Consider the following 12,626-nt stretch of genomic DNA (forward strand, 5'->3'; position numbering starts at 1 on the left):
TTTGCTCCATTTTTTATTCTTAATAATTTTAAGGTCTTTGAACTTTCTTTCTTTTTTTCAAACAGAAATACATTACAGATGAGATCCCCTAGGATCTTACCATACATATCAAAATAGACTCTAGTAATTACATCCATAGGGAAATTACTAAACAAATAGATGAATTATTATACACATGTCATCTTTTAGCTAACTGATCAATAATCATATTAGCTTCTCTATAAATATGTTTGATAGTCACAACTGAAATTTCCAAGAAATCGCCAGATCTTTTATGGAAGTGATCGTAAGCTCCATGGTACAACACCTTGCCTAGTGATAATTTGTACAAGCATGTTAGAATCTCCCTCAATTTCTACCTGCAAAATCTTTAATCTTTCTGCCCAAGGTAACGCTTTTTTTCATAGCAAAGGCTTTAGCTTATAAAATTGATGTATAACCTAATGGACAGGATTTGCAATATTTTAAAAATAAAAATAGAAACAGAGAGATAATTAGAATGAATGGCCGCCGGCTGAGGGAGGCAGTCCGAAGAAAGAGGGAGAAGGGCAGAGGTTTTTGTGTGTGTGTGTGTGTGTGTTTTAGTTGATCTAGTTGATATTGCTCCAATGTAAACAACGAAATAGTAGAACTTAATTGAAATATCACAAAGTATTTAGTTTAATTTACACATGATATCATGAAGGAAGTTTGTGTGGCAAAATTCCAAGCTTATTACGTGCATAATTTAATTAGATGATGTAGAGCACGTATGGCTGTTGAGCTTCACACATAAACAATCATGGTTTGATACCATATTAGAATGTGAGTGCCCAATCCAAAATCAATTGATAATTGGTTGAGAGGCCCATCAACAGTCCAAGAACAGAGATGGATGAACCAACTCTATATCATCTATAGGTTTTCCATTTTCTTTGTTGAATGTTAAGAGAAAAGATTTTCAACAAAAATCTTGGCCATTGTTGCAGAAATTGGAATTTTCAACCAAATGCTGAGAACCAACCAAAAAATAAGCAACTAGATGATCCCTAAACTGCCAAACCAACCACTAGTACCGAAGAGAAGGAGAAGGACAAGCATTTAAATGGTAACAATCGGATTAATCAACCTGCTGTTTCTGTGATGAAGCAGCAACCAAATGTGACCATGAAAAAATAGTGCCTTCCAACTTGTAACAATTAATACTAGTTAAGAAAAATAAAGTCAAGTTTAAATCTGCCCTCAATCTAACATTCAAGTAAATGTTTTAACATTCTCTTGGTTCTCTCTTATCCTTCTAACATTCAAATTCCATTATTAGCACACCAATTTACAACTCACGTCACGTTTAAAGTTTAAACTGACTCTGAACAAGTATCATATGCAACCCAGAAGTTAATGCCAATGATACAATAGCTCATATGGCCATTGGACTTCACACATAAACGACCATGCTCTGATACCATATTAGAATGCGAGTGCCCAGCCCAAAACCAATTGCGAATGGGTTGAGAGAGAGGCCCATCGACACTACCAAGAACAGCGATAGATAAGCAGCCATTGATCCAGATATAAGATGAAAACAACTCTATAGCATCTCCATTTTCTTTGTTGAAAGCTAAGAGAAAAAAGATTTTGGTCAAGCAGCGACCAAATGTTGCCATGCACAATAGTGTGTTCCAACTTCTAACAACTAATACTAGTCAGGAAATATAAAGTCAAATTTAATCGGCCCTCAATCAAACTGTTGCATCAGAGGCAAAAACTATATTCTTAATACTCAATCTATCAATCAGACAACAGACAAGCAATAGCAAAGAACATTAACAGCAGCTAGTTGACACTTTTAATTTTAAAGGAAGTTCTTTGAGCACCCCCATCTATATTCCAAATGCCTGCAAAAAGCACATAAGGAAATAAACCATTGTATAAGAACAAAAATTGCAACAATTAAACTACAAGCTACACATGACGTCATAGATTCTTTAGTACCAAGTTTGGTCGGCATACTATCTTCATAGCGTATTTACCAGTTCAAATTGATTGTAATATTTAAGCAAACTGTGATGACAATTATAAGGGAACCCTTATCAACATTAAGTTTAATAATGTAACTGATAGTCAATTCTTAACCTTGAAAGAGTTCAAATATCTCTTAAGCAGAAAGCTCCATATGAAGTACCATTTAAGTACTTGCCTTGTTTATCTTTTTCGTTTTCTAAGCAGTTTCCACTTGTTTAGCAAAAACACTACTCCCTCTTCCAATGATGCCTTCCTCCCTTCTTCGAAGTTCCACAGCTCAGGTATTGTATACCAACCACTGGCATTATACTCATTCAATTCCATCATAGCAGTTGTCACCTTCTCGCATACTTCATCACCCAGTTCATTTTTTAAAGCCTTCAATTTGTCATCTTCTTCATTAATAATTTCCTGTAATCACATCCAATATAACTCAATTAACAGGAAAGTAAGATAAAGCACAATCTCGCGTTGTGATGCCAATTAACAAAAAAATGACAATCTTGTGGTGGGTAGAACTCAGTGAAAGGGACAGTCCAACAGACAAATTAGAAGCTTAGGGTACAAGCTCACTGTGATATAGGACCTAGAATATGAGATAAAGCACAATCTCACGTTGTGATGCCAGAAACCTTCAAGAATAAATGTTGCTATACTACAGGGTTGAGCTGAGGATGGGGAGAAGAAAATTAACATGCAGATTGCAATTTCACAGGAAGGACCACATGGATATGTTTTTAATAAAACCACAGGTGCTCAAATTTGCGGGGACAGTGACATGACCATTTCTTTAACTGAAACCATGCTCACTCAATATAAGTTAAATTGGTGCCAGTGTCACCAACAATGGTATTCTATTGAAAGACAGAAATTGCTTGAAGTTGAACATATACCTTGGTCTTTCCTTCTTTATCCGTGATAATCCTGAAAGGATGCCAACTTGGATCCCTAAGATGCTCCTGCCACAGAGAACATAACTCCACCGCCTTCACATCTGCTTCTTCTTCATAATATTTCTTCTTGGTTGCAGTTTAGAATGGTTTTTCATCAAGACCTCCCATTATTTTCACACCAATGGAAGTACGGCTGTTTGAACCCCACAGTCCCTGCAAAGAACAAAATTTAAGCTCCGACAACAGGACAAAAACACTATCACATTGATAAGCAAGGATGAACAACCACAATGATAAGGAAGAATTACTGATCATTAAACCACACAATAACAAAGGATCACGATCAAAAATTAAGCCACATTGCTAAATTTACATTCTAGTTTAAATGAGAAATTAATGCCTCTGAAACCCCATAAACTAGCATCCTTCATTAAGAACAACAGGTTGTATTTGAGACACTAATGTTCATCTCACTAGTTTCCACCACTTTTATCTTTCAACATGCTAAAATATACATATATTATGTGTGTGTGTGTGTGTGTGTGTGTGTGTGTGTGTGTGAGTGTGATTCAAACTCAATGTATGGCATCAAAATCATCAAATGTGGTCCACAGGCTATAACTTATTAAGGCAGAGCAGTTTAATCAAACATTAATTCTAAGTTAGGGAGATATTTTAGAAATAATATTATGAAAAAAGAATGAGAAGCCAAATTGCAGAGATATAATTCAATAAACCGCCCAAAAGTCAAACCAGACAAAAAAAATTGTACTTACACTGATTAATTCCTTACGAGCCTCCTCCACTTCATCATTACTCCTCCGCTCCTTAAAAATAAGTGTTACAAAAGTTGCTCTACATTGGTATACTCTTCCTGCTTCTCCTTTAACTTCTCTTGAATTTCATCCATCTTCTTCTTGGCTTCCAAATCCTCATCCTCATGTTTCATCACCCTTAAAGCACCTCTCATTTGCTCTATCTCAAGCTCCAGTACCTGTTTGGCATCAAGCTGCTTTTCCAACTCAATGATTATCTTGTGAAGTTTCTCCTCTACTCTGTGCAATAGTCATCCAATCAGTAAACACAATTTCAGATACTCATGCATTCAACTCTTCAAGTAAATAATGAAAAAACAAACCTTTAGTTCTTCTGCTAACATCTTTTCATCAACCTTCTTTTGCTCCACAGTAGCCATCTCATTCTAGAAGAGAACCAAAAAAAAAAAAAAAAAAACTATCAGCCTAAACTAATTAATAATTGCCAGTAATATCACACCTAATGAGATTCTGGACGCTAGATTAGACAAAGAAGAGGACCAGACAATCTAAAGATTACTATGATGTCTGACTTCGAAAATATAGAAAATCAAGGTTGAGTTTGCACAAAATTGAAACTAGAATACAAGGTCAACTTTGTACATCCTTAACGTACTCTACCAACTCAAACCAGAAGCACATAGGACAAGAGTTTCTGACATGTTGGTGTTATACTAGTGGAATATCAAATAAGTTCGGCAGCAGATAAATGTAAAAGGAAACTTAATGTAAATGTTCTATTTCGTTGATCTTATTCTCTTGGTTCTCTCTTATCCTTCTAAAATTCTAATTCCAATGTTAGCACACCAATTTACAACCTACGTCACGTTTAAACTGACTCTGAACAAGTATCACATGCAACCCAGAAGTTAATGCCAGAGATACATCTCAATAATATACAAAGTTACAAACAGAGCCAAAGTTTATGATGGAAACAATAAGGTAGTTTCCTTTCATGATAGATTTTCCTTTTCTCCAAGGTAGTTTCCTCATACTGAGAGAAAAAGGCACAGCATTAGCTCATATTAAATCATAATTGCCAAGAACATCTAAACCGATCATTTTCTTGCCCAAAGGAGATGACTAAACAATCAAAAGATAAGTTAATTGGTTTTAACTAAGTTGAGAAAACGATAATACCATTTGCTTATGAACTTCAAGCTCGTTCTTTTGTGCTTCACTTTGCTCAAGCTTTTTCCGAAGCTCTTTCTTCTGAGCTTCACTGTGATCCAGCTTTTTCTGAAGATCTTTATTGTGAGATTCACTCTGCTCAAGTTTTTTCATGAGCTCTTTGTTTTGTCTCAAAATGCTCAACACAAAACTCAGCCTCACCAATATCCATTTCTTCTGAACCATGAGACATTTCAAACCTGCAATACTGAAGTAAAATAAATAAATAAGTAAAAAAACCTAAGATTCAACTTCAATCCTACCTCTCTGAAAGCAAACAAACAAAAGGAAACAAGGCACATGCAGATAAATCATAAGGGTTGTGTCTTTCATGTTTAACTTTGGGGAAAATGGAAGCACAAGCAAAGAAAAAGGGTGCAAATTAACTTCCACTTGAGTCATTTTACCGGCAGGTCCCAAAACCATCTTCGCATTTTTATTTTACCATTCATCCTGACCTTTTCTTAGCAACCAAACAATGCATTTTTTTTAAACAACAAAATCTGCATACACTTTACACACAATCATCAACGTCCAAACGAGAGATAGTCCTTACTCTTCAGCGACTGCTCTCTCTATGGACGCACAGACAACCGAGTGCTACTCCTTGGGCTTCCAGGAAGATGAAAATATCTTTTTTTTTTCTTTCTTTTCTATTTTGATGAGGGGAAGATGAAAAGAGCTGGATACTTAAAAACCCAAAAAGAAAAATTGTTGTTTATGAAAGACACGTGGAACCAGCAGATTGGATAATTAGAAACACGCGCCAACGAACAGAAGTCAATAGTTGAATGGTTTTTGTCTTTAGTCTTTAAACATCTCAATTACCGTAAGAAGAGAGAGAACGAGAATTCCGGAGAGGGAAGGAGGAAGAAGGGCCGGGGGATTTGTTTTTAGTTAAAATACTTTTTTTTATTTTTGAGTGCTGCTAAATGAATCCTAAAATTAATTGAGTACACCCTATTATCTAAGTACATCCTAATATTTTAATTAAAATATAAAATTAACTAAGTAAACCCTATTGAACTACCAAAAATACCTTTAGTACACCCTAATACTTGTAGCATTATTTTATAGTTGATTTTCAGCTTTATTTTTTTAATAGTGTTTATAAATCTTTGACTTTTCATATGGATTTATGCTTCTACTAAAACTGTTGACACTTTTTTTGCAATTCCAAATTCTTGCAATCACCACCTCTTTCGTTAATAGTGATTTTTTATGCATGTTTCAGTTATATACTACTATGCAATCACCACCTCTTTCGTTAATAGTGATTTTTTATGCATGTTTCAGTTATATACTACTATGCTACTGTGAAATTTATTTGTTCTCAACTTTCCCAACCTCTCTAGATGGACTATTCATAGTTGGAAACCAATAACTTATAAAATCACTAATAATTAAGGTGGGCGTGCACGAATAACAAGACTTTTTCCCCCAAAGCTAGTGCTCTAAGGTGTACTTTTGGTATCCACTATGAACATAGAAAGAGAGAGACGAAAGGATCAATTTTGAGAAATATTAATCTTTTTATTGTTTGTTAGTAATGAGTTAAGATTCTCCTACCTCGAAGTGGTGGCTTTGTTTTGCTAGCCAAAGTCTACGGCCAGAAATCAACTTCAGCCTCTTTCTTTCGCTGTCCCTGGCTGCACTCGCGGATGACAAAGATGGGAACCAAGTAATCTCTTGATTATGGTTGAATATGGTTAGTAGTATGTACTTATTAAAATTATATTTGTTTCACAATTCCATATATCTTTTTTGGTCATTTTATATTAGGATAAATCAGTAATTCAATATATACTTTTGTAGTAGGGTGTACTCAGTTAATTTTAGGGTTCCTTTAGCAGTACTCTTATTTTTTTATAAATTGGAAAGTTTTGATAAAAACATAAGGTCTTAAATGTCCAAACAACACTCCTGTTAGAAGTGCCAACTCGGTTTTATGTTTGGATGTTTACCCCACAAGGCACGGCCAACAAACACTTGCTGAGCAAGCAATTAGACCAGCCATTTCCAAAATCATCGTGTCTTCCTTCAACAAAAGAGAAACTTGGTGGACTATAGTAGCAGCAAGTGTAGCCAAATATTGCTCCAATGTTTGTAAACTTGTAAATGATGAAAATAGTATAACTTAATTGAAATATACCAAAGTTTGTGTGGCGCAATTTCAAGCATATAACGTGAACAATTTCACTAGGTGACGTAGAGCACGTATAGCTGTTGGACTTCATACATAAACGATCATGCTATGATACGATATTAGAATCCAAGTGCCCAACCCTAAACCAATTGCCAATGGGTTGAGAGAGAGGCCCATCAACACTCCCAAGGACAGAGATAGATAAGCAGCCATTGATCCAGATATAAGATGAAAACAACTCTATAGCATCTACATTTTCTTTGTTGAAAGCTAAGAGACAAAATATTTTGGTCAAGCAAAGACCAAATGTTGCCATGCACAATAGTGTGTTCCAACTTCTATCAACTAATACTAGTTAGGAAGTCAAATTTAATCTGCCCTCAATCAAACTGTTGCATCAGATGCTAAAACTATATTCTTAACACTAAATCTATCAATCAGACAACAGACAAGCAATAGCAAAGAACATCAACAGCAGCTAGTTGACACTTTTAACAGAAGTTCTTTGAGCACCCCGATCCATATTCCAAAATACCTGCAAAAAACACACAAGGAAATAAACCATTGTATAAGAACAAAAATTGCAACAATTAAACTACATGCTACACATGATGCCATAGATTCTTTAGTACCAAGTTTGGTCGGCATACTGTCTTCATAGCATATTTACCAGTTCAAATTGATTGTAAAATTTAGGCAAACTGTGATGACAATTATAAGGGAATCCTTATCAACATTAAGTTTAATAATGTAACTGATCGTCAATTCTTAACTTTGAAAGAATTCAAATATCTCTTAAGCAGAAAGCTCCACATGAAGTAACATTTAAGTACTTGCCTTGTTTATCTTTTACGTTTTCTAAGCAGCTTCCACTTGTTTAGCAAAAACACTACTCCCTCTTCCAACGATGCCTTCCTCCCTTCTTTGAAGTTCCACAGCTCAGGTATTGTATACCGACCACTGGCATTATACTCATTCAATTCCTTCATAGCAGTTGTCACCTTCTCATATACTTCATCACCCAGCTCATTTTTTAAGGCCTTCAATTTGTCATCTTCTTCATTAATAATTTCCTGTACTCACATCCAATATAACCCAATTAACAGGAAAGTAAGATGTGGATCAAAACTAGAAGAGTTTAACTACAAAGAAGCAATGGCAAGAAAAATGGAACAAAAAAATGACAATCTTGTGGTGGGTAGAACTCAGTGAAAGGGACAGTCCAACAGACAAATTAGAAGCTTAGGGTACAAGCTCACTGTGATATAGGATCTAGTATATGAGATAAAGCACAATCTCACGTTGTGATGCTAGAAACCTTCAAGAATAAATGTTGCTATGCTACAGGGTTGAACAGAGGATGGGGAGAAGAAAATTAACATGCAGATTGCAATTTCACAGGATGGACCACATGGATATGTTTTTAATAAAACCTCAGGTGCTCAAATTTGCGGGGACAGTGACATGACCATTTCTTTAACTGAAACCATGCTCACTCAATATAAGTTAAATTGGTGCCAGTGTCACCAACAATGGTATTCTATCGAAACACAGAAATTGCTTGAAGTTGAACATATACCTTGGTCTTTCCTTCTTTATCTGTGATAATCCTGAAAGGATACCAACTTGGATCCCTAAGATGCTCCTGCCACAGAGAACATAACTCCACTGCCTTCACATCTGCTTCTTCTTCAGAATATTTCTTCTTGGTTGCAGTTTGGAATGGTTTTTCATCAAGATCTCCCATTATCTTCACGCCAATGGAAGCACGGCTGCTTGAACCCCGCAGTTCCTGCAAAGAACAAAATTTAAGCTCCAACAACACGACAAAAACGCTATCACATTGATAAGCAAGGATGAAAAACCACAATGATAAGGAAGAATTACTGATCAAGAAACCACACAATAAGGCAGAGCAGTTTCATCAAATATTAATTCTATATAAAGTTAGGGAGAAAGTTTAGAAAATAATATTAAGAAAAAAGCATGAGAAGCCAAATTAGAGAGATATAATTCAATAAACCACCCAAGACTCAAACCAGACAAAAAAAAATGTACATACTTTGATTACTTCCTTACGAGCCTCCTGCACTTCATCATTATTCCTCCGCTCCATAACAATAAGTGTTTTATAAAGTTCCTCTACATCGGTATACTCCTCCTCCTTCTCCTGTAACTTCTCTTTAATTTCAGTCATCTTTTTCCTGGCTTCCAAATCCTCATCCTCATCCATGTGGTTCATCACCTTTAAAGCACCTCTCATTCGCTCTATCTCAAGCTCCAGTACCTGTTTGGCATCAAGCTGCTTTTCCAACTCAATGATTCTCTTGTGAAGTTTCTCCTTTTCTCTCTGCAATTTCCATCCAATTAGTAAACACAATTTCAGATACTCATGCATTCAACTCTTAAAGTTTCAAATAAATAATGGAAACAAACCTTTTGTTCTTCTGCTAACTGTAACATCTTTTCGTCAGCCTTCTTTTGCTCCAAGGTAGCCATCTCATTCTAGAAACAACCAAAACAAAAGCTCTATAAGCCTACACTAAGTAATAATTTCCAGGAATATCACACCTAATGAGATTTTGGACGCTAAGAGAACCAGAAAATCTAAAGATAACTATGATACCTGACTTCAAAAATATAGAAAATCAAGGAAGATTTACACAAAATTTAAACTAGAATACAAGGTCAACTTTGTACATTCTCAATGTACCTTACCAACTCAAACCAGAAGCGCATAGGACAAGAGTTTCTGACTTTCCTGTATTATACTAGGGAAATATCAAATAAGTTGGGCAGCAGAAAAATGTAAAAGGAAACTTAATGTAATGTTCTAACTCGCTGATCTTATTCTATTGGTTCTCTCTTATCCTTCTAAAATTTTAATTCCAATGTTAGTGCACCAATTTACAACCCACGTCAAGTTTAAAATGGCTCTGAACAAGTATCAAATGCAACCCAGAAATTAATGCCAGTGATATATCTCTATAATATACAAACAGAGCCTAAGTTTATGATGGAAACAATAAGATTACCATTTTCCTTTCATGATAGATTTTCCTTCTCTCACTATCATTTTGTGCACGGCGTTGTTGCAGTTGTTTCTCACGGTCCTCAAGCTCTTTTTTTGTAGCTTCCAACTCCAAAGCGGTTTTCTTGTGGTCTAAGCATATCTTTGCCAATTGGTCATGAGCAATTTTTTGCATTTTTTCTCTTTCTAAACACATAAATTGAAATATAATGTAAGCAAACACACACGAATGAAACGGGGAAAAAAAAGAATAAATTTGACGTACACTCATTATATAAAGTTGGAGAAAGCATACTTTCATTGCAAGCTTTGAGAATATCCTCCTTTTCAGCCTCCACCTTGTTTAAAGCATCGTCAGTGGTACGACATTTTCTTTCCATCTCCTTTAGATGTGAATTCTTTATAACTAAGGTGCTAGTTAGAGTGGTAACTAGCTTTGAATTTTTCGTATGTTCTTCTTGTTGTTGAGCAGAAACAGTTTTCAAATCTCCATTCTTACGAAGATAATCACCCACAGTGCTTCTCAAATTGTAATCATCATCCCGAGCAACCCATCCATACAAGTTATCTCCTCGATTCCTCATTACATTATAGTCCCCTTTTCCAAGGTGATCAACTTCAAAACTCTTGTCAAACGACTTTGCATTATGGAAACCTTCCCAGCTTTTCTCAAATTCAACAATTGCAAACCCGGAGTGACCCCTGTATGTCCATAAAGGATGAACCCTCAAAGGGTTAAAACCTTTACTTGCCAAGTCAGTTTTAAGTTTGGAACCACTTTCCCCAACATGTCTTCCATCCTTTAGTTCAGTTTTAACATTTGCCAAAATGCCCATTGGAGGCCATACAAACCATTGGTCATCCTCCTGTGTAGCAAGGGTGGAACCAGCCTTAGAACCTGTTGTGGGTTGTGCCTTTGGAGTGGGGAGAGTGGGGGCCGAGAAGAAGCTGGGAAGAAGCTGGGAGTGGGCTCGAGGTTCAGAATGAATAGACTTTTCTCTGATTTGGGAGGAGCCCACTACAGCCACCACCTGAGTCCGTCTCTGCGAGTGTTTAGGGCTTTCAATCTTGGGTGCAGATTCTAACCGACTCTTCACATAAAGATATCTGTCTATATACCTCTCCAAAGCCAAGTGCTTTGATTTCTCTTTTAAACCCTTGCTGTCTCTGCCAATGTCATAAGCATGTTGTGAAAGCTCCTTTAGTCGGTAATCATGCCTCCTCTTCCCGTCGCAAAATGGGCATCTATAAGTTGAATCAGAATTTTTAACCTTAATACTACCTTTCTTTAACTGATAGTAATACTCGTCCACATAGTCTTCTAATTCAGACCGGCTATACCCCTTTTCTTCTTTTGATCTGTGAGACATCTCAAACCTGCAATGCTGAAATAATATCTACGATTAAACTTCTAATTTCATTTCAGCTCTTCACTTCAAAGCAAATAAACAAGGCAATAAGATACAAAAAGTATCAAGCTTAAGATAAGGGATAATGCGTTTTACAAGTTGAAGATATTGCTCTTGCAGCAAAGAGAGCAGGCCACAGATTTGTGCCATTGGCTGCAATTGTTTATATTTTACAACCTCAATGCAGAAACACCCATGAATAAAAAGAATTGTAGTCATTTAAGTCAACCTCTTGATATTCTTGAATAATTCAATGAATTAACATTTTTGAATAATTATAATAGAAAGTATCTATCTATTACCATGGAAATGTGATTGAGTACTAATAATTGGTCAGAATTCAATGAATAATCAAGAGAAAGGTGCATCATTAATTCAATGAATGCCCCACTGATGTACTCTGCACAAGACTTATGCTTGTTTAGAACCAAAGTCAAAAGGAAACAGAGTATTTTAGTTTTGCAAGTGCTATTGGTATATCTTTCAATGTTTAGAAACCAAGATCTAATTGTTTGGAAACGGATGTTATAAGGATGCATATACACAAATGACAAATTTATATGGTTTTAGTAGATTTAATCAAGGCTATGTATGCATGTCTAGAAACGTTAAATTATATCCTGAGATACAAGAGAAGCATGTAACAGATAAATTTATATAGACTGTTTACAAATATATAAGTTATTGGTTTTTAAATGGAATTACTATGTAAAGTAGATCTTGACCAAATATATATATACATATAATAGATAAATATAACATTTGCAAGGGGAAGTTTATTTATTACCAGGAAATGTGTCACGATGTTTATTTTAAGATGTTTAGGGGTTAGATTTAAGACAAAAACACCGTAGTAAGCAGTATACAGCACAAACACTCAAACTTTCATTTTCCTTTTGTTTCCCCAACATTTTCTCAGCAATCAAACACTCCAGTGCAATTGTAAACAATAAAAACAGCATAAGCACAATAATCAATACACAAAACCAAAAATTTATTTAGCTAATCCCCTGTTTGGTTGCTCAAAAATACAGAGAGCCAAACTGTCTTCCTTGGGAACCAAACAGAGCCAAAAAAAACTTGCATTAAGATCAAAATCCGTACCTCGCTTTCTCGGAATCAGAGTTTCGAACCCTAACCGCAGCTCTCAAATATGCGACC

General features: G+C 35.6%; 1 protein-coding gene across 2 annotated transcripts; it reads right to left on the reverse strand.

Annotated features, from left to right (window-relative positions):
* On the reverse strand, nt 7,250–12,626 carry LOC18773947 (factor of DNA methylation 4). Of its 2 annotated transcripts, none has more exons than XM_020566705.1 (8): nt 12,570–12,626; nt 10,352–11,441; nt 10,061–10,242; nt 9,462–9,530; nt 9,088–9,375; nt 8,605–8,817; nt 7,863–8,098; nt 7,250–7,560 (listed from the first exon to the last, which is right to left on the reverse strand). In XM_020566705.1, the coding sequence occupies exons 2-7, from the start codon at nt 11,424–11,426 to the stop codon at nt 7,868–7,870; spliced, it is 2,058 nt and encodes a 685-aa protein (XP_020422294.1). In that variant the 5' UTR covers nt 11,427–11,441; nt 12,570–12,626; the 3' UTR covers nt 7,250–7,560; nt 7,863–7,867. The 2 variants fall into 2 exon arrangements, with proteins under 2 accessions (XP_020422294.1, XP_007206603.2); XM_007206541.2 differs by having other exon boundaries at nt 10,352–11,433; nt 12,570–12,620.

Source organism: Prunus persica, chromosome G6, assembly GCF_000346465.2.
Source record: "Prunus persica cultivar Lovell chromosome G6, Prunus_persica_NCBIv2, whole genome shotgun sequence".
Taxonomy (NCBI): Eukaryota; Viridiplantae; Streptophyta; class Magnoliopsida; order Rosales; family Rosaceae; genus Prunus; species Prunus persica.

Bases quoted from the DNA above. Each gene is read 5' to 3' on its own strand.
- LOC18773947 (XM_020566705.1), bottom strand. From the start codon at position 11,426: ATGTCTCACAGATCAAAAGAAGAAAAGGGGTATAGCCGGTCTGAATTA. The intron at 10,243-10,351 runs GTATGCTTTCTC...TTATGTGTTTAG, and splicing joins TCTCAAAGCTTGCAATGAAA to AAAGAGAAAAAATGCAAAAA. The intron at 8,818-9,087 runs GTATGTACATTT...TGTTCTTTGCAG, and splicing joins CTCGTAAGGAAGTAATCAAA to GAACTGCGGGGTTCAAGCAG.